Genomic DNA, 23,172 nt, shown 5'->3' with positions numbered 1-23,172 from the left:
CTTTATACAAAATATTTTTTACAGTGCTGTTGAATAAACTGCAATTCTGGTGTTTCAATTTCTTTTCTATTAATTGCATTTACAGATTGGGTTAATTTTATACTTTGAATGGACTTTTACAGATCTACCGATAAGAAATGTTGTATTTTGTTATTTCCTTATTTTTAATGGGGGAAAAAAAGTTATGATCTGAATTTTTTTAATACACATTTAAAAAAGTAAAAAATAGAAGTAATAAAATAAAATATATATATATATTGCAATATATTAGTCTTTACCAGGCCTCAGGTGGCCATGACAACCCACTGCCGTCGCCATTGGCTGAGAAAGCTGGTGACGACTATGTAAACCAGCGAACATGCTATTTAAATACAGCCATAAATTGCCAACATTTAGGTGATTGAACTACACAGATCAACATGCACTCGATTGCTGTAGTTACAGGCGGATACCAGATATTAATATTTGCTGCCATCTGTCTGGTATGGTGCAGGCTCGGCTTCCGAGCCCGTTCCACATAAGGAAACCAGACATAGCACATGTGTTTAAGTTTTACATCGGGTAGGGGTTAAACAAATTAATTACATCTTCGGTGGCCTAAACTCTAGTAAGTCTGCGGGGCTGCTAGTAACCCCTTCGACTTTTAAGAATATGGTCAGGGCATTGGAAAAAAGGAGAGAAGTCTGTGACTCCACAATTGTGGCCCTTCACAACAGTTTTTCTCCATCTTTGTGTTTACTTACAGCAAAATGTTGTAACAACTCTTCTTTTTCTTTCTCATAAAAGCCTGCAACAGATATTGTTTTGGGGCGATGATCGACAACCATGTGACTAAGTGAGCCCCTTCCCCTTCCTCCGCGTCCACGTCCTCTGCCCCTGCTCTGCACTGGCATACTCTTTCCCCGTCCTGCAGGTAAGATACCTAATCGAGCAGCCTTGAATACAAGAAAATCAGTCAGGTTAGATTTGTAAGCACAAATGTTATAGTCATATCTAGTGAAAATAAAAAGCTATACAAATTAATAAATGTACATATTTCTGATAAATAAAATTCACACTGCTCTACCTCAACTTGTAGCTGGTTGAGCTTTTTCCTTAGTTCTGTTGTATCTTCTCCCGAGGATAGTCGCTTGTGGAAATCCATCTCGGCGTCCAAAAGCTCTTTCTGTGCCTGCAGGAAGGGGCATATCAGTACTTTATAAGTGACAAACACATCACGAGATATACAGTACAGACCAAAAGTTTGGACACACCTTCTCATTTAAAGATTTTTCTGTATTTTCATGACTGTGAAAATTGTACATTCACACTGAAGGCATCAAAACTATGAATTAGCACATGTGGAATTATATACTTAAGAAAAAAGTGTGAAACAACTGAAAATATGTCTTATATTCTAGGTTCTTCAAAGTAGCCACCTTTTGCTTTGATGACTGCTTTGCACACTCTTGGCATTCTCTTGATGAGCTTCAAGAGGTAGTCACCGGAAATGGTCTTCACTTCACAGGTGTGCCCTGTCAGGTTTAATAAGTGGGATTTCTTGCTATCTATCTATCTACAGTATCTATCTATAAATATATAATCAAAGACCGTGGGCATTTAAATGGATTGATGGATATTGCAGGAGCATGTGAACACGGGCTCCCATGACGTGATGGCGGAATGAAGGTTACCATGTCAGCTAGAGGAGCGCTGAAGGCCTACATTTAGGGGACCATCACTTGTCCATATTGAAGGAAGGTAAGAAAAGCGGCCACACATTCTGTATACATTACCTCAATCTTAGACTTGACTTTAGATGGAGCAGCTAATGTCTTCAACTCATCTTTGACCTGAGAGATTTTCTCGTCAAGTTCTTTCAGAGTTTTCATAATCTCTGTCCTCTCTTCTGCTTTCATGTTTTTGTTTTTCTCTAACTTTGATATCAACATCTTCAGATCAAAAAAAAAAAATCTCATATCACATTTTAGTTGCACATTACATACAGATATTAAAGAAGCACTCCACCATTTTTCACATATATAGTGGAATTTAGGCTATTAAGATACTCCCTTGACCCTCTAAATTGTTCCTTAGGTGTACGAGTTTTACCTTATACACCAATTCTGGGTTGTCTAACATGTTGATTCCTTCTTCCCCTTTAATATACTTCACTTAATGCAGATGTCTCTGGTCTTTTCAATGTGGAAAGTGTATCATCACATTACACCTGCTGTGAGTCCTATCTAAGGGAAGCCTGCGATAAGATCAGAGACCTATTACTGCTTTCTCAGTGTAGGCTAGTAAAGCAGTTTAAACTGTCTCTTGCTTGAGATAGGTTTCTTCTTGTCAACTCTTACAGGCGGAAAACCGTATTAAGCTGCATCTTATAGGATACACACTAGGCTTTGCACACAGCAGTTAGAAAGTATAGTCAGGAGGGGTGTTTTGTAACTGCAGTTAATCAATGTATGGACTCCTCTACTTGATCATTGCCCAGTTATACAAATATTATGAGGCACACATTGGAGCAATAAAGATACATCACCACTCTTCGAAAAAGCAGGCATGATGGTTTTAGCTGCGTGGGGAACATACAGTGAAACAAGAAGGGCAGATCTTGGTGGGCAGGAGGGGTGACAGAGCTGAAAGGTCTACATTGGAGCACATGTACTAGACTGGTAGTCACACTGGTGTACAAATGAAATAGCAGACCATAATGAAAGGTTCCATATGTATGGATGCACTTTAGCTGGGAAGAAACAAAATTAGGCTATGTTCACACCTGGCGTTTTTTCATGCAAATTTTCAGCTGCATTTTACAGTACCAGGAAAGCTCAAGTTTTCAGAAATCTCATGCACACACATTGGTTTTTGTGTCATCAGTATTTTGTGCCTTGCATGTTTTTTTGCACAATAGAGCAGGTCATTTCAGATTTTTTCAGTGTTTTTTTCAGCGTTTTTCACCCATTGGAGGTAATGGGTGGTGAAAAAACGCTGAAAAAATGCCTAGTGTGAATATAGCTATCAGGTTTTGAAGCATTTTAGTGAAAAAAAGCAAGTACAGCAGTATGTGAAACTAATTTATTTTTGTGACTTTACCATCTTGTATTTGTCACCTGAGATGGCAGATTGGATTAGGACAGGTTAATTAAATTAGTGCTGTGTACAGTGTAAACATTGGCTGACCTAGGTGTGAGACTGGACAATCCTGAGCAACTCAGTGGCAGACCATAGTGTGAAAATAGTGTCCTACAAACTCAATGCACTGCCAATGTCTTAAGCAAACTATTCCTGAACAATTCACCCCCCCCTCCCCCCCCCCCACTGTTACATAAGTAATTCTGGTTAATATGGTTTCACATATGTCTTGCATTGGTGACCTGTGTTCATGCTTCTGTGGTGGAAGCAAAGCTGAACTTTGGGATCCTGAAAAACGCAGCAAAACCTGTGTTTTTGACGTAACTTCTTTCATGTCAAGAGATCAGGTTTTGCTGCAGAAAAAAAAAACCTGAAAAAAAATGCCCAGTCTGAACATAGCCTTACACTGCCAGAATATTGCGGATGAGTTTTATGGCTCCCAATTTAAAAAAAAATGCATAATTTGCTCCATTTATTCACTTCAACTCTGCCACTCCATATTTATTAAATGTCACACCTTATATATAGAGAAAATTATACCAGTATCACCTTTTAAGCCTTCCCAATGTTAGATAAAAGCAGTAGACCAATATGCACATGATTCTTGCAATTTTTTTTATAGAAAACATTTCATAAATATGCTGTACGCCATGTCATAGGTTTGTTTACCCATGCTTAATTTTCTTATTTTACTTTTTATTGTAGGGACTAAAAAATGGTGTAAAACATTGGTAAATTTAATGAAAAGTAAATTTTCAACTTACGTAAAATATTGGCATACAAACGCAATGATAACTGCATCTTATATGGGAAAAATAGAAATTTGGAGGAGTGCTACTGTAAAGGTTTGGATTAGACAGATATAGTGCCCAATATCAAACCTTCTAAGACTGTATGAAGAGGACAGGCAGCTTGGCCTGAAAGGTGAACCTGAGACACAGCTTGTATCAGGTTAGCACATGGAGCACATACCTTCTGATATTCTATTTGCTTTTCTAACATTTCTTGCTTCTTCTTTCTCATGTCTTGTTGGAGCTTTAAGGCTTCCTGAAAGTAAAAGTATGTTCATTTTAAATTGAGAGGTTTAAGAGTTCATTTTATGTTGCAAGAGTGTTCACCCAAATGACATCTTTTGTTCTATGCATTCCATGTTGGATTACAGGGGTTGTCCCACCATTACTTATCACATCCATTACATACATCATTTAAAAAAACAAAAAAAAAACAAATGTGCAGCTTACAAGCTAGTAAATGATCCAGTAAAGAGTTATGACATTTTAATTCCATAGTATGGCACCACCTGGCTGATAAAGTATACAGCATTCTACAGGAACATCTAATGAGTGGAGGGCCGGTCACGCATGCTCTGTTACTCCCCCCATAGCCAGTTACCTGCAGAGCAAGTCCCTGCTCACTACACAGCAGCCAACACAAAGGGAAGGCAGAAAGCCATTTCTATTGGCTGCTCAGCAGTATAGAGCTCAATAGATGGACTGTACATTGCTATACACACTTTCAACACTAGGTGGCACCATACTATGCAAGAAAATGGCATAACTTCATATGATCAGTTGGGTTTTTGTTTTGTTTTTTACACCAAGTACTTTGCAAATATTTTCATGACCTATACAGTGACTGTAAAATGCAGTGGGTGAACCCCTTTAAACCTAAAGGCATTGGAGCTTCACTCACACAATTACGCAACACATTATCCAAGTAATATTTCTGCAACAAAACAGGGAAACTAAAATAGTTTATAAAAAGGTCACTAAAGTTACTTGAAGCAAAAAAAAAAAAAAAGTTAATTTGTGTAAACACATAGAAGAGCACCACTTGTAGTCCTCCATTTACAATCTGCTGACAAAACACTTGATTGTACAGGGTGATTCACAAAATGGTGTTAACTTCCTTATAGAGACTATCTATTATACTGAAATTTGGACTGTACATAACTTGGTTCATGACCGTTTTAAAGCAGGTGCTGAAAATATCCATGGCTCGCAGCCAAGCACGCCTGCGTGCGCCGCTCCATATTGCTGAATGTATTGTGCAGGAAGTCTTGGGTCATAGCCTGAATTTCTCACTGTATGTTCTCTCGGAGGGCCTGTATTGTTCGTGGCTCGTTACTGTACACCCGATCCTTCAAATGGCCCCAAAGGAAAAAATCTGTCATTAATGCTTTTCCCTTGATCGGGCCTTCTCAATTCCTGGACGACAGTGACTCTGTACGGGTGAACACTACCTTTCTTGGCCGCTCGTCGACATGTGGAATACGACATGCCTGTCTTCTGGGAAGGCCTGTGCAACGATTTATGTGGAGATACCAGAAGTCGCTGTTTCACATCTTGAATTGTTTCCTCAGACATTTTCAGACGTCCTCCATCATGCCTATCCAGTAAAGCTCCTGCTTATTCACCAACGACCGCAGATTTCAAACTTCTTTTGTAACTCACTTTGGCGCCTCTTTAAGGACTCAGTTTTCCAATAAGTTTTCACAATAAAAACACGCCTTCTCCAAACTATATCTGTACATTGTTAACAAATGAAGAAGGAATTCGGTAGGAGTGAAATACTACCATCACACAAACTACCGATGTGCAGAAAGGTGTGCGGCAAGTCTATCTCATAGTGGAGACGACCGGCAGGGCGACAAGTCGGCGAGACCACTCGGCATGAAGAGGTTTCTCATCGCTGTGGCTGATCGCACTCTCACTACCAAAGTATGTACAGTCCAAATTTCAGTATGGTGGACTGTCTCATTTAGAAGTTACAGCAACTTCTCCAGGTAAAGCAGCAAATGACTCACCCTGTAGTAAAACTCCAGCACACAGCCTAGTAAGTGATCCATCCCTGAGATCAGGCTCTCTGCCCCTACATTATATTGCCCTCAGATTACAAAGTGAAAACCTGGTGACAGATTACCTTTAACAAAAATGCTCTCACTAGCTACCAAATACTTGGATTGCTAATGTCTCCGCAACGGAGAGGCAAATTAAAAAAACAAAACAAAAACAAAAAAAAAGCGTTTTATTCTGCATCCACTATTACATTGTGCAACCAGTTTAACATTAAAAATTTGGCATAAGGTCCCCTTTAAACTCGACAACCTCTTAAGTCTAGAAATGCACAACTTCAATACTGTTCAACAGGCAGCTGCCACCACCTGCACTAGCAATGCCCAATTTCTTGCAAGGAAAATTAGGAAATCTACTAGCTGTATGTAGTCCAGAAGAGGTATCATGTTAGGTTAGGGTCCCAGCAGAGGTGGTACACCTTGTTGGCTATTGAGCACACATGTATAGGCCAATTTATATGCAAAGTATCTTAATTTTTTTTTACTTCTTTTCTATAGTGGTAATGAAATTCCAAATTCATATATTCCATGCTTGCATACTATAGTCTTACAGAGCCCAGCTTTGTTAGTTACATAAACAGTGGCTCTTTTAGCTTGCACCTGTTCACATTTGTCTGTTTGGAAGTGATGGACAGTCCTTTGATATTTATATGCAGTCCAGAATTACAAAAAAAAGTGGTTCTTTATAGAGCAAAACAAGGCTGAGATCCTAAAGAAGTGTTAATGTGAAGCCCAGCCTTGGAGGGCAGGACTTGTTCAGCCTGTAACTGAAGCCATGATCACAGTTACAATGGGAACAGGCTATTTTTACTTTGTGCAGGAATTGTTGGGCACCTATGTCTCAGGAGGCATAAACAATACCTGCTTCTTCTTCAGGGCTTCCTGCACATCTACAGGTTTTGATCCTGCTGGGTTCTTATTTGCTACCTTTGAGCCGGCAGAGTTGTAGACCATTTTGGAGGCAGGTGGCAGAGTCTAAATAAGCAAATGCCAAAACACAAATTAGGGCAAAAAAATCTTGTAAAAACAAAAGTTTCTGATGTATATTATTTAAGTTATACCTAACAATAAAAACCTCAGGGTCATAATGCAACACAGCATACTTAATCGAGCTCAGGTGGGTTTTCTGCCTCTGTGCTAGAACTCCAAAAACATTTGCAGCTATATAACCTACTTAACCCCTTATTGACATCCGCTGTAGATGTTCGGCGCAAGTCAGTATCAAGTGTATAGTGCGGGCTCAACACACTGCTATTAGAGGCAGGTCCTGACTGTTAACCTATTTGATGCCACTTTGACAGCGGCATTAAACAGTGTGCTGGCATGGGGGCGCATCATTCTATGCTTCTATTGGATCTCCCGTAGCACAATCATGGGGTGCCTATGAATACACACACACACACACACACACACACACACACACACACCGATAGGTAAACCGTTAAACAGGAAAGAAACCAATTTGGTTGCTGCAACACCACAAAAAAAATGCTGTATGAAGCAATCAATATGTGATATCTATCCCAAAATGGTATCAATAGAAACTTGGTCTCACCCCACAAAAAATAAGCTCTCAAACAGGCTCCATTGAGCGAAAAATTTAATGTTACTGGTCTCTGGCGACACAGTCAAATGATTTCCAACTTTTTTTTTCCACTACTAAAATAAGAAAAAGAAATGGACAAGTTTGGTATCGCCGTAATCGTACCGACGAGAAGAATCATGTTGCCAAAGTAATTTGATGCCAAATTCTATCTGTAGCTCTAGCTGTAAGAATAGACTAGAATTTGGATTTGTATAATTTAAATGTAATTCAATGGTGCCAAACACCAATAATGCACACACATCCTGACAGAACTGTGGCAGAAGCTCTCATATGGACAGGATGATAACCTTTCCCAGCTTTGCACTTATATACAAGTTGAATCCACCGAGACATAATGCAATCAGCCTATGAATATAAGCGCTCGACAAATCCATCTAGGACACTCCATTAATTGACATGGCACCTACCCCAAGTTCCTCTCCCAAGTTGTTCTGGTTAGAAGCCACATACGTAGAGTCCGGTTGACTGGTGACTGCTCCAAGTCGATGTTTTGCAGGTAGTTTATTAATGACATAGGAACCCTGGGTGGGAGGTTTGGACATTGCCTGTGAATTGTGAAGCAAGATATCACATTACTGTGCTATTAGGACAATGTACACGAAAAAAATCATATCTAGAAATATTAAATGACTAAAAAAAGTGACATCGTAGTATTAAGTGTTAAAATAACAAAATGTCTATGCACAATGCATACTCTTGAAATATGTTGTTCTTCTGAAACATCGTAGCATTTCAGAGTCAAACATACATGGCTGAAATCATGCAGCCAGCATGTATTGGCTGTGAGGTTCCCTTTAAACAGCAGTAAGGACACAGAGGAAGGTATAAAACTATTAAAATAAATAACCTTTATGTTACAGGTAGGACTACAGTGGCATTAGCATCTACAATCTCCTGGCCAAGCAGGAGCAGGAAAATCAGGTTGTAGATGGAAAATCTACATCTTCTGAATATATACATGCAATGCCAGGGTAAAGATACTCTGCACAGTTGGAACACAATGTAGCTTTTACTCCCGTTTCCTGAACAGAACCTCTAAACAGTTATATAATCTGTAGTGGTGCTGATCACAGTCAGGATTACTGAAAATACCAGAACCAGATGAGACAAGGTGGCAGTTAGATGACAGCATTAGAGCGCTACCTTTTGCAGGTGTGCCTGTCCAGTGAGCGGAACAGAAGACTGTGTGGTTGGTATAGTATGTGGTAAATGGTGGGGTGGCAAATGCTTCAGTTGCTGAGAACCTTGCTGCTCATTGTTTTCCCTGTGCCAAAGAACTCGAATAAACCTATTATTTAACACGGCTTCTGTGCTCGAAATGGCTCTCCGGGCTTCTTCATTTGTCAAGTACTGGATGAGTGCACCTTCTGGATCTCCTTGGAAAGCAACCTAAAACAAATAAAAGGGAAATTACCTGTAAGTTGTCAGCATTTAAGATTACCATAGCAGGACATTATGTTGTGCATCACATTTACTGGTGACATCTTACTGGTTAAATATCAAACCCATAGGCTTCATTCTGCTGTATGATCTCTATCCAGCTTAACGAGTACCCATCACCAATCTAGAACTGCCCATGTTTACTTAATAAAACACTGGAAAACCCTAGAATAGTGATTTTTCTACATATCATCCATCATCAAAAGTGCTCCCCAATATACCCCGAAAGGGTCAGTTTCTAGCAAAAGTCAGGCTTGATCTCAGTGCAAATCTAGCTCTTCTAGGACTCATTAACAAAGCGCTGCAGGGTGCAGGGTAAAGTAACTAAAAAGTTACACTGTATCATCATGAAAGGTGTTACGATTCGGTAATCACTTTGTAAAGGATGCTGCAGAAGTCAGTTAGTGTAAAGATGGGGGGTTGTGGGACCCTGCTCTCAATGTCAGAATTCTACAACCCAGGAGCTGGGGCCTGATAGGTGCTAGATTGTCAGATCTTTCCAGGGGGGACTTTAAGGACACTTCTGGGAGCTTTTGTTAGGAAATTTAGAAAATTCATAATCCACTCTTATTAAAATGGTAGCCCCCGATTGGTGATAGGTGCACTTTAACCTAGCCATGCAATTTACATAGCAGTTGGCGGAACAGTCATACAAGTGTAAGGGTGTGACAGATTATCGGGTTCCTGCCCCTGAAGACAATTGTGTAGCGTGAATACGGTTATGCGTTTTTACTGAGTTTTATTGTATCATGAGAAATGTAAAGTGTATAGAGTGTAATGTGAACAATGTATAGTGTGATAGGTACTGATGCTGCTGTGTGGGTACTGCAAAAGGTAATGCCTAAGGTAACTCTGGTACACTCAGCTCAGGTACAGGGAAAGTATCAGATTTAGCTTAGAGATAGCTAGTAACAGTAGGAGCACTAAAGCAAGATAAAGTTAAACGTTTGGGATTAGCCCATATTGGGGGTGTGGCTAGGGCAAGTAATAAAAGGGACCACTTCCTGGTTTGGTCAGTTAAAGTTAATGAACGTGTTAGAGGCAAGATGAAGTTCAAGGTGCAGTGGGCTGGAAGTACGATGTAGACAAAACATTCTGGTATAGGGTCGTACAAAACTCCCTGCAAAAATTCCTGCATTGTCCAAGGCCTACAGCCCGAAATAGGCATTGAATAGTGTGCCTTAATCCCTTCCATACAGAGGAAGCCAGCAAGGAACCGAGTGAAGGAAAAGTAGCGGATCTCGGGAATACTGCAGTGCCGAACGGGATATCCCTGGAGCTAACCGGATCTGTTAAAGTAGGGACAGTCCGAGCTGAACACAAGAAAATGATGGAAATGTATTGTGTTGATGGAACAATAGACAAAAGGGGCTGTGCGTGATACGGAGAGTTAAAGACTGATGCACTTGCACTGTCTAGTAAAGTTGAACTTGTTAAAACGAGCCGGATGTCCCCTGATGTGCGTGTCGCTGTTCCTGGAACTGAGAACGTGGATACAGCGGAGGCCTACTGCCTACAAGTGAGTGCAATGCATCATACACAACACATATGCACTGGGACACGATTTATTTAAAATGTGTCAAGGTGTCATGGAGCAGCAGCTCGCCCACGGCTACCGTCCTGGGCACCTTACACAACCTCCAACTATTCCTCTCAACTCCACACTAATCCAACACAAGCTTTATTTTTAAATAATTTTATTAGTAATAGTCTGTGTCTAATGGGCATGGCTTAGTTCCTACAATACAGATAAAAGGGTACAGGAACTAGACAGGAGAAGAGTTCGGTCCATTTGCTGACCACATTTATTTTTGGGGTGCTAACGTTCTGTGTCACTGGAGTACTACTAATAGCCATATGGTCTTCCGGTACTGTACTAAAATAAAGACCTTTTGCATAATGAACTTTAACAGCAATTTTGTATGTGTGGCCAAATAATCCTGAACTATAACTCACCTGAATATTCACTATGGTACCAAATTTGCTGAAGTGCTCGTTCAATTTGGTAATGTTATTTAGATCCTGAGGAATTTTCCGGACTTCAAGTTTGGTGTTTGTGTACTGGATCTTCTTCCCAAAACCTAGCTTGTTATGGTTGTTGTTTCCCTGCCTGGAACAGAGAAACGTTACAGCATTTTGTAGAGCGGTATGAACAAACTGTGGCTGCACATAATCAGCAATAAGGGAAGGAGGACAGCTGCCCTCTAAGTTCTCAGCCAGGGGCGACCAATTCTACTATCGCATGCAGTCTCAAAAGGACCAGAACGTGGTTCATAATTTACATGGGTTCGTCAGATTCAACCTTTCATAAGACATTGGTGCCCAGAAAATATTGATCTAGCTGCGCAACATAGCATAATAATAATTAATATAAAACATGCTTTAGTGTCCTTACTTGTCCATCCAGGGTTTCTTTGCAAATGGCCCATCATTATTATTATTTCCAAGTGCTCTTTTCCTTTCCGGCTCGACCACCACTCTGTTAAGGTTACTATTTACAGGTGTAGAAGCTGGTGGCTCCGTTTGGATAACAATATTAGCAGCTAGACATAAAATAAAAATAAATGAATAAACATCCAAAATTTCTACAAAATGGGTAATTCAGAAAAAAATAACACATTTAAGAAGGATTTCTCTATAGCATCTTTCATCTGTACACTGGAAAACAAGAAACTGCCTGCCAAGTATTGTCATCAGGTATTATGTGCCAAACCTACTTATTACAATAGTACGTGTACACGAGACTTGGCCAATACTTGTATATGCACCATCATCCCCTTTAAGGAAATTTGTAAGATCAGAGATTTATTCCATTTTTTGTGCATTTTCTGTTCTTTTAAAAGCTACGCTATTTACTGTCTCAACATGATCCATGAGGTTGACCACTAACCTCTCGGCGCAGTGTCCATTTCACAAGATGTCAGCCCAATTAAATTTGGCCTCTGTGTCTGTGTACGTGTAAAGAACTGCCGGTATCCAGGTCTACCAGTGTTTGTAAGACTAGGCGCTTCAGGATTGTACCCATCAGGCTCATAAGTATCTAGGGAAAAAACAAAATGTAAAGACTTATTTTAAAGTTACACTGGCAATAACTATCATTTAGAGCTGAAATTAAATTATTAAATACAGAAATGAGAGTAGAGATCCACAGAACAAGTTAGATGAGGCTAGCCTAAACAATCAAGAAGAAGAAAAGGGGGTATTCCAGCTCCATTAAAAAGTTAAACTATTTATAAATCCATTAAAACACATGTATCCCCAAATAGGCAAAGGAGAGAGGGGGGCAGGTGGTTTTTTGGATGAGAAATAGCTTGGTGATATCATACTTCCTATGGTACTTGCTATTTTTTGATACAATGTTGTGGCCAGACTCTAGGATAGAAAATATAGGATCTTGGTATAAAATAAATATTAGATTTGATACTATTGACTTTATGTTATTGAATTGTGAACTATACTGAATTGTTAAAACAGATTGACCTGTTTGGTTGTTTTTGCGGTGTTTGTACATTAATTCAGAAAACATGGCTTAAACATGGCTTTCCTGTAAGGGATTTTTTAAATGTGGCGGTAATTGCTGCCGCATATGTGCACACTCCTTGATGGTTTTATTCATTCTATGTCATTTTAAAATAATCACACATTATGTACATAGATTTGGAGTATGTAGCGTTAACGCTCTGAATGTAAATTTGATGAATGTGGTCATCTATCACATGACCTGCCTAAGACCTGAAACTCATCATGCGTGCATGTAATGTTCACTCACACTTGCCATAGCAGCTTTGAAAAAGGACGCTTGTACTGCGTTAGAAACGCGTTGCAGCACCTGCCCTCACTTTCTCCTTTGCCTATTTGGGGATACGTCTATTTTAATGGATTTATAAATAAAGTCTAATTTTTTAATGGAGCTGGAATACCCCCTTTTCTTGAATGTTTCACAGGTGAGCTGGCAATTTTCGTTCTAACTTAGATTCCCTTTAATAAGGTGATTGTTTAAGCTATCAGTATGATCAACTTTCCTAAGCCATCTATAAGAGCATGCAGGTCACAGAAAGATGAATGGAATGACACATTGATATCTGTTATCTGATGTCTTAGTCCAGAGAAATCTACATTATGTAGATGAGCTATTAAGATCTACGGGCCGGACATAGATCTCCTTGAGAATCTGCCTTTAGAGCTTGTTTTAAAATGAAATTGTGACATGTAATGACTGACACTTTGCTCTCATGCATTGCACTTATGCAAACACACATCTCTGCAGTGAGATGAGAAATAAAAAAGCAGAGGTAACACTGTATTTAGACAAAGTTCACTTTTGTAGTACTAACATATTTGCACTTTCGGTGTCCTCTCTCAGTGCTTCAACTTCCATCTCACAGGCAGCCAGTGTGGGGTGAGGGACAGCAAAGCAGAGCTGACATCACTGAAGATGTGTGCTCAATGAGACAAGGTTCAATTCTGCTGTCCTGTGTTGGTTATCATCAGGCACAGCTCTGCAGCAGAGAGCACTATGAGAGGACATGTGCTGCTGCAACTGTGTATAGGGAGACAAAGTTCACTTCTGCTGTACTGTGTTGGTTATTATCAGGCACTGCTCTGCAGCAGAGAGCACTATGAGAGGACATGTGCTGCTGCAACTGTGTATAGGGAGACAAAGTTCACTTCTGCTGTACTGTGTTGGTTATTATCAGGCACTGCTCTGCAGCAGAGAGCACTATGAGAGGACATGTGCTGCTACAACTGTGTATAGTGAGACAAAGTTCACTTCTGCTGTACTGTGTTGGTTATCATCAGGCACAGCTCTGCAGCAGAGAGCACTATGAGAGGACATGTGGTGCTGCAACTGTGTATAGTGAGACAAAGTTCACTTCTGCTGTACTTTGTTGGTTATCATCAGGCACAGCTCTGCAGCAGAGAGCACTATGAGAGGACATGTGCTGCAACGGTGTATAGTGAGACAAAGTTCACTTCTGCTGTACTGTGTTGGTTATAATCAGGCAAGCTCTGCAGCAGAGAGCACTATGAGAGGACATGTGCTGCTACAACTGTGTATAGTGAGACAAAGTTCACGTCTGCTGTACTGTGTTGGTTATCATTAGGCACAGCTCTGCAGCAGAGACCACGAGAGGACATGTGCTGCTGCAACTGTGTATAGTGAGACAAAGTTCACTTCTGCTGTACTGTGTTGGTTATTATCAGGCACTGCTCTGCAGCAGAGAGCACTATGAGAGGACATGTGCTGCTACAACTGTGTATAGTGAGACAAAGTTCACGTCTGCTGTACTGTGTTAGTTATTATCAGGCACAGCTCTGCAGCAGAGACCACTATGAGAGGACATGTGCTGCTACAACTGTGTATAGTGAGACAAAGTTCACTTCTGCTGTACTGTGTTGGTTATCATCAGGCACAGCTCTGCAGCAGAGAGCACTATGAGAGGACATGTGGTGCTGCAACTGTGTATAGTGAGACAAAGTTCACTTCTGCTGTACTTTGTTGGTTATCATCAGGCACAGCTCTGCAGCAGAGAGCACTATGAGAGGACATGTGCTGCAACTGTGTATAGTGAGACAAAGTTCACTTCTGCTGTACTGTGTTGGTTATAATCAGGCAAGCTCTGCAGCAGAGAGCACTATGAGAGGACATGTGCTGCTACAACTGTGTATAGTGAGACAAAGTTCACTTCTGCTGTACTGTGTTGGTTATCATTAGGCACAGCTCTGCAGCAGAGACCACGAGAGGACATGTGCTGCTGCAACTGTGTATAGTGAGACAAAGTTCACTTCTGCTGTACTGTGTTGGTTATTATCAGGCACTGCTCTGCAGCAGAGAGCACTATGAGAGGACATGTGCTGCTACAACTGTGTATAGTGAGACAAAGTTCACTTCTGCTGTACTGTGTTGGTTATTATCAGGCACTGCTCTGCAGCAGAGAGCACTATGAGAGGACATGTGCTGCTACAACTGTGTATAGTGAGACAAAGTTCACGTCTGCTGTACTGTGTTAGTTATTATCAGGCACAGCTCTGCAGCAGAGACCACTATGAGAGGACATGTGCTGCTGCAACTGTGTATAGTGAGACAAAGTTCACTTCTGCTGTACTGTGTTGGTTATCATCAGGCACAGCTCTGCAGCAGAGACCACGAGAGGACATGTGCTGCTGCAACTGTGTATAGTGATACAAAGTTCACTTCTGCTGTACTGTGTTGGTTATTATCAGGCACTGCTCTGCAGCAGAGAGCACTATGAGAGGACATGTGCTGCTACAACTGTGTATAGTGAGACAAAGTTCACGTCTGCTGTACTTTGTTGGTTATAATCAGGCACAGCTCTGCAGCAGAGACCACTATGAGAGGACACGTGCTGCTGCAACTGTGTATAGTTAGACAAAGTTCACTTCTGCTGTACTTTGTTGGTTATAATCAGGCAAGCTCTGCAGCAGAGCGCTATGAGAGGACATGTGCTGCTGCAACTGTGTATAGTGAGACAAAGTTCACTTCTGCTGTACTGTGTTGGTTATAATCAGGCACAGCTCTGCAGCAGAGACCACTATGAGAGGACATGTGCTGCTGCAACTGTGTATAGTGAGACAAAGTTCACTTCTGCTGTACTGTGTTGGTTATCATCAGGCACTGCTCTGCAGCAGAGACCACTATGAGAGGACATGTGGTGCTGCAACTGTGTATAGTGAGACAAAGTTCACTTCTGCTGTACTGTATTGGTTATCATCAGGCACAGCTCTGCAGCAGAGACCACTATGAGAGGACATGAGCTGCTGCAACTGTGTATAGTGAGACAAAGTTCACTTCTGCTGTACTGTGTTGGTTATAATCAGGCACAGCTCTGCAGCAGAGACCACTATGAGAGGACATGTGCTGCTGCAACTGTGTATAGGGAGACAAAGTTCACTTCTGCTGTACTGTGTTGGTTATTATCAGGCACTGCTCTGCAGCAGAGAGCACTATGAGAGGACATGTGCTGCTACAACTGTGTATAGTGAGACAAAGTTCACGTCTGCTGTACTGTGTTGGTTATAATCAGGCACAGCTCTGCAGCAGAGACCACTATGAGAGGACATGTGCTGCTGCAACTGTGTATAGGGAGACAAAGTTCACTTCTGCTGTATGGTGTTGGTTATAATCAGGCACAGCTCTGCAGCAGAGACCACTATGAGAGGACATGTGCTGCTGCAACTGTGTATAGTGAGACAAAGTTCACTTCTGCTGTACTGTGTTGGTTATAATCAGGCACAGCTCTGCAGCAGAGACCACTATGAGAGGACATGAGCTGCTGCAACTGTGTATAGTGAGACAAAGTTCACTTCTGCTGTACTGTATTGGTTATCATCAGGCACAGCTCTGCAGCAGAGACCACTATGAGAGGACATGAGCTGCTGCAACTGTGTATAGTGAGACAAAGTTCACTTCTGCTGTATGGTGTTGGTTATAATCAGGCACAGCTCTGCAGCAGAGACCACTATGAGAGGACATGAGCTGCTGCAACTGTGTATAGTGAGACAAAGTTCACTTCTGCTGTACTGTGTTGGTTATAATCAGGCACAGCTCTGCAGCAGAGAGCACTATGAGAGGACATGTGCTGCTGCAACTGTGTATAGTGAGACAAAGTTCACTTCTGCTGTACTGTGTTGGTTATCATCAGGCACAGCTCTGCAGCAGAGACCACTATGAGAGGACATGAGCTGCTGCAACTGTGTATAGTGAGACAAAGTTCACTTCTGCTGTACTGTGTTGGTTATAATCAGGCACAGCTCTGCAGCAGAGACCACTATGAGAGGACATGTGCTGCTGCAACTGTGTATAGGGAGACAAAGTTCACTTCTGCTGTACTGTGTTGGTTATTATCAGGCACTGCTCTGCAGCAGAGAGCACTATGAGAGGACATGTGCTGCTACAACTGTGTATAGTGAGACAAAGTTCACGTCTGCTGTACTGTGTTGGTTATAATCAGGCACAGCTCTGCAGCAGAGACCACTATGAGAGGACATGTGCTGCTGCAACTGTGTATAGTGAGACAAAGTTCACTTCTGCTGTACTGTGTTGGTTATCATCAGGCACGGCTCTGCAGCAGAGACCACTATGAGAGGACATGTGCTGCTGCAACTGTGTATAGGGAGACAAAGTTCACTTCTGCTGTACTGTATTGGTTATCATCAGGCACAGCTCTGCAGCAGAGACCACTATGAGAGGACATGTGGTGCTGCAACTGTGTATAGTGAGACAAAGTTCACTTCTGCTGTATGGTGTTGGTTATAATCAGGCACAGCTCTGCAGCAGAGACCACTATGAGAGGACATGTGCTGCTGCAACTGTGTATAGTGAGACAAAGTTCACTTCTGCTGTACTGTACTAGTTCTGTTCTCACTGCAGAGCTGTGTGTGATTATGAGTGGCAAGTGAAACTCGTTACATGTCTCACACTGGTAATGCCCACTATCATTTAAAATAGATCTGCATGAGAATCTACCATCACATCTTGTGTCTGGCACATAGATATTAACAGCTCATTTACACAAAAAAAAAGTGGATTTCTCTGAAGTACGACATCGGATCACAGATATCAAGGTATTTTATTCAGCTTGCTATGACCAACATGTCCATGCAGACTGGTTAGGAGGGTTGAGCCTACTGACAGATTCCGTTTAATAACCACAGGGAACTGAGCCACCCAGCGGACTAGTTGGACAGGTAGAACCCCGGCGGCTTCTTCAAGCCCGCTGACAGTGACTGACAAATTTCTGCTTATATGTGCATGTAGGCAGAGACCTGTCAACCCAGGACAGCGGGCTGGGAGAAACTGCTGGGGACCCACCTATCCAACTAGTCTACTGCGGTCTCAGGCTTCAGCAGCTATTACAACTATGTTTTTCTCTGAAACGTTGCAGCGTTACAGAGTCAAACATACATGGCTGAGATCATACAGGATTGGGTAGCATGCATCAGGTGTCAGGTTCTCTTTAAATATCAGACATAAGGATTTAGAAGGAAAAAAAAAAAAAAAAAAAGTACTTTAAATGAATAAAAGCAGTTCGTTCCAATCATCATGGTGATGTGGGTACACATTAGGAGCAGCCCTAGCGAACTTTAGTATTATACCCAAACTCTAAAGTGAAAGCTGAAGTATTGTGATCACAAATAGAGGGGTAGTGAGAAGCTCTGCTTACGTTCAGAAACGGAGTAGAGAAGATTCTGAGGAGGTAATGGAGGAGGGAGCCTTCCCCCTACTGGTGCTAGACTGGGCACAGTACTTGTTCCTGGCTGTTCACGGTTATTTACAAAGCCTGAATGCGTTAATGGAAGCCCTGCATGTTTGGAAGCAAAATATATTTTTTTATATTTCAGGGTAAATTGTTCCCAAGCACCAAAAAAAGGACACAGACAGTCTTTATGTCAGCACCAAGTAGGAAAAATGTATCAAAATGCATGCAAAAGAAATTAGGAGCAGTTCCCACTGGCGCCAAATCAAGTTTCAACCCTCACTTTTCAGAGAGGATTTGGAAAATAAAAGCAGTGACCTAATTGGTTGCCATGGACACTTAGGGTATGTGCACACGATGCAGAAATGCTCAGGATTTTTTCCTGAGCGTTTCTGCATCTCCCTGGCAGGAAAAAACGCATGGGGATTGTACATGCGTTTTCCTGCCAGGGACATGCGGAAATTAAGCGGTCTTCACTTTCATTTCCGCATGCGGATTGTACATGCGTTTTTCCTGCCAGGGACATGCGGATGTGAAGCGTTCTTCACATGAATTTCCGCATGCGGGTTGTCAAGCGCTTCCCAAGCGATTTTAGCATCACTTAGAAAGTGCTTGATAACTTGGTCACACTATATAAATCCATGCAACCAGCATGGATTTATATAGTGTGTGAATGTCAAAAAATAAATATATACTACCCTCCGATGGCCCCCGGTGTCTTGCTTCCCTCCGTCCCGGCTGCCGGCAGTGTAAGACTGAAGGACCTGCCGACGTCAGCGTCACATGACTCTGACGTCAGCGTAGGTCCCGCAATCAACCGCGAAGTGCCCGGGAAACCAGGAGGACGCAGCGCGGGACGCCGGAAGGTAAAAAAAAAAATATATATATATATATATATATATATATATATATATATATATATATATATATATATATATATATATATATATATATATATATATATATATATATATATATATATATATATATATATATTTTTTTTTTTTTATTTTATTCTTTTTTTTTTTTTAAATGGTACCTGGGTCTGGATGACAGTCCTCTCATCCACACCTGGGTACCATCCGCACATTAGAATGCATGGAATGCGCATCTACATATACAGTGATGCGGATTCCATGCGTTCTAATGCAAGTCAATGGTGGCGAAAAAGCCGCGTTTCCGCAAAATTAATGGACATGCTGCGGATTTTTGATCGCAGCGTTTACGCTGCGGAAAAATCCGCATTATGGGCACAGCACATGCGGATTTCCATTGGGGAACATTGATTCCCTTCTACCATGCGTTTTTAATGCGTTTCCGCAGCTGCAGAAACGCCGCGGAAACGCATTAAAAATGCATCGTGTGCACACAGCCTTACTCCACTTTGTATCGATTTCTACACATCTCTCCCAATGTATCTTGTGAAATAGATACATTTATCTACAGTCATGGCCAAAAGTTTTGAGAATGACACCAAAATTCTATTTTCACATGATCTGCTGGCCTCTGGTTTTTATTAGTGTTTGTCTGATGTTTATATCACATACAGAAATATAATTGCAATCATATTATGAGTACCAATAGGTTATATTGACAGTTAGAATGAGTTAATGCAGCAAGTCAATATTTGCAGTGTTGCCCCTTCTTCTTCAAGACCTCTGTAATTCTCCCTGGCATGCTCTCAATCAACTTTTGGACCAAATCCTGACTGATAGCAGTCCATTCTTGCATAATCAATGCTTGCATTTTCCCAGAATTTGTTGGTTTTTGTTTGTCCACCCGTCTCTTGATGATTGACCACAAGTTCTCAATGGGATTAAGATCTGGGGAGTTTCCAGGCCATGGACCCAAAATCTCTGTTTTGTTCCATGAGCCATTTTGTTATCACCTTTGCTTTATGGCAAGGTGCTCCATCATGCTGGAAAAGGCATTTTTGGGCGCCAAACTGCTCTTGGACGGTTGGGAGAAGTTGCTCTTGGAGGACATTCTGGTACCATTCTTTATTCATGGCTGTGTTTTTAGGCAAGACTGTGAGTGAGCCAATTCCCTTGGCTGAGAAGCCACCCCACACATGAATGGTTTCAGGATGCTTTACAGTTGGCATGAGACAAGACTGGTGGTAGCGCTCACCTCTTCTTCTCCGAATAAGCAGTTTTCCAGATGTCCCAAACAATCGAAAAGGGGATTCATCAGAGAAAATGACTTTGCCCCAGTCCTCAGCAGTCCACTCCCTGTACCTTTTGCAGAATATCAGTCGGTCCCTGATGTTTTTTCTGGAGAGAAGTGGCTTCTTTGCTGCCCTCCTTGAAACCAGCCCTTGCTCAAAGAGTCTCCGCCTCACAGTGCGTGCAGAAGCACTCACACCAGCCTGCTGCCATTCCTGAGCAAGCTCGGCACTGCAGGTAGTCCGATCCCGCAGCTGAAACAGTTTTAAGATATGGTCCTGGCGCTTGCTGGTCTTTCTTGGGCGCCCTGGAGCCTTTTTGACAACAATGGAAGCTCTCTCCTTGATGATGTGATAGATTGTTGACTGAGGTGCAATCTTTGTAGCTGCGATACTCTAACCTGTTAGGCCATTTTTGTGCAGTGCAATGATGGCTGCACGTGTTTCTTTAGAGATAACCATGGTTAACTGAAGAGAAACAATGATACCAAGAACCAGCCTCCTTTTAAAGTGTCCAGTGATGTCATTCTTATTTAATCATGACTGATTGATCGCCAGCCCTGTCCTCATCAACACCCACACCTGTGTTAATGGATCAATCACTAAAACGATGTTAGCTGCTCCTTTTAAGGCAGGACTGCAATTATGTTGAAATGTGTTTTGGGGGTTAAAGTTCATTTTCTGGGCAAATATTGACTTTGCAAGTACAGTAATTGCTGTTAAGCTGATCACTCTTTGACATTCAGGAGTATATGCAAATTGCCATTACAAAAAATGAAGCAGTAAACTTTGGAAAAATTACTATTTGTCTCATTCTCAATACTTTTGGCCATGACTGTATATCTATCGCTCACAAGACACATTGGGAGAGATGTGTAGAAATCAGGCATTGTGTGTATGTGTGTCATTTCACAGGGTCTTCTATAGAAATGTAGACTGAACATGCAGATTGCATCTACCCCCGCCCCCACAATCTCATTAGATAATAAAAGTATATAAAAGAAGTTTATCCTGCAGACTCTGCTATACTATACTATACAATGCTCAGCCAACAAGAATGATCTAGACATAGGATACTTACTTGGAGCAGGATGGACAACAGGAGGGGGCTGGGTCATAGGTCGTGGTACTGGCATTCTCATATTATGAGCTGGGGCAGGTATCGGGTGCATCAGAATGCCAGGCGGAGGGAGTCCAGGGGGAGGAGGGAAGGGAATCATGCTTGGCAACGACACCTCATCAACTATTAAAGGGTCATTTCCGTGATCATATTGACAGAGGTCACCAAGGACACAATATCCTCGTTCTGCATTAAAAGAAGAGAAAAAAAAGATAATTAATGTATAAAGGATTTAGAAGTACTCACTCCACAAATGATTCCTTTAACTGGGAAGAGGAGGGCGTTAGGTGGGGAGTAACATTTCCCCCGAATAATTGCCTTACAGAACAACTGATATTCAGAATTTATTGTAGGTATACAATGGTGCTACAATCTTGAATATTGGAAGCTTACATGCAGACAGCAAGGGTTGTAGCAAGAAATATGTATGTACTGCCTTTCAGTTAGCACAATAGCAAGATACATAAACTTCTGTTCATATGATCACACCCCACTAAAGATGGTGGCCATACACACCCAAGATAGCTGTCCACCAAACAGCTCTCCTCCCCAAATCCACCAAACATACGTGAAGCTCGGTGCGGCTTAGGGTTCATTTTTTTTTTTAATGGGGGAGGAGTGGATAAAGGCTGTGTCCGACACCTCGGTCAGTGACTTATTTCCCATGGGAATCAAATGATTGGGCGTGGAAATTCAACATGCCTGACCCTTCTCTCCTCTGACATCTGTTGGGGATGAGTCAGGAGGCCCCACATACACATGATGGCCAGTCCCACTAAAATCGGCAAATTTAAATTTACTTTCTTTTCTCTAATGTGAATGGATGTCTTAAACTTCCACCTGGATCATGAAGATTGTAGACTGACATCTGGAACCTGGAGGTTATATATATTTTAGGCCGGTCAGGAGACTCTGGGCCAAGTCCATGCATTGATGTCAAAAGTTCCTTTCTTTATTAATTACAGTTTTAGAAGGCTGTTTAAACATTTTGTAAGGTTCGTACATGCAGACATACAACGCAAGTATCAGCTGACATCTTGTACATAAATATAGAAGGTGCTGGGTCTGACTTTTGGGCTTTAAATTTCATAAAAGGTGCCCTTGAGTGTGAAGTACTTTATGGGCAGGGGAGTAAAATCTGCTTTTTCAATTAATTTCTTACCATCATAATCTCTGCAGCGTCGTTTTGGGGGTGGGTTTCTATTAAATGAATTGGGAGGGGTGTGGTTGTTATAGTAATTCGACCATATTTCTGTTGTGCTCTCAGGGTGGTGAGCAGGTGCGATGACGGTCACAGTGCTGGGTATAGCCTGCCCACCAGAGGAATACTGCTGCTCGTTGGAGATGCTCGCTGGCTGGGAAGCAGGAGTGTAAGAAGATTCCAGATCACTCCTTTCAGACTCAAACTTCGGCCTCTCCCGGTGATCTAGAAAAATCATTTGCCTTAAGTTTATTTGCTGAAGTTTTATTTGTGAGATGTGCATACAAATACCAAGTTTCTTCCCAAAGAGATATGTAACAACCCAGCTGGAAACGATAGACGACATGCGCACATTTGGTGAATAAACATCTCATGCACATATTGCTTCAACAACTGCACTTTATGGCATTAATTTGTGCCTTAAATGAGGTATTCCTATACATAGAGAA

At 41.6% G+C, this 23,172-nt stretch overlaps 1 protein-coding gene across 1 annotated transcript in view; it reads right to left on the bottom strand.

The window, feature by feature from the left end:
* The window catches only part of RBM27 (RNA binding motif protein 27), a 60,972-nt gene that overhangs the window by 8,564 nt on the left and 29,236 nt on the right, over positions 1-23,172 (bottom strand). Inside the window, exons 6-18 of the mRNA XM_073651280.1 lie at positions 22,685-22,948; positions 21,484-21,708; positions 18,206-18,343; positions 11,911-12,060; positions 11,416-11,563; positions 10,977-11,130; positions 8,724-8,969; positions 7,988-8,125; positions 6,836-6,949; positions 4,093-4,167; positions 1,776-1,931; positions 1,067-1,171; positions 744-935 (exon numbers count right to left, since the gene is read on the bottom strand). Coding sequence (XP_073507381.1) covers positions 744-935; positions 1,067-1,171; positions 1,776-1,931; positions 4,093-4,167; positions 6,836-6,949; positions 7,988-8,125; positions 8,724-8,969; positions 10,977-11,130; positions 11,416-11,563; positions 11,911-12,060; positions 18,206-18,343; positions 21,484-21,708; positions 22,685-22,948 — 2,105 coding nt within the window. The remainder of the gene's footprint in view (positions 1-743; positions 936-1,066; positions 1,172-1,775; positions 1,932-4,092; positions 4,168-6,835; positions 6,950-7,987; positions 8,126-8,723; positions 8,970-10,976; positions 11,131-11,415; positions 11,564-11,910; positions 12,061-18,205; positions 18,344-21,483; positions 21,709-22,684; positions 22,949-23,172) is intronic.

This window comes from Phyllobates terribilis, unplaced genomic scaffold, assembly GCF_046119375.1.
Source record: "Phyllobates terribilis strain yellow unplaced genomic scaffold, ASM4611937v1 Scaffold_11__3_contigs__length_659146591, whole genome shotgun sequence".
Taxonomy (NCBI): Eukaryota; Metazoa; Chordata; class Amphibia; order Anura; family Dendrobatidae; genus Phyllobates; species Phyllobates terribilis.
Note: the sequence above shows the minus strand (reverse complement) of the source record. Positions and strands in the feature narration are given on the sequence as shown.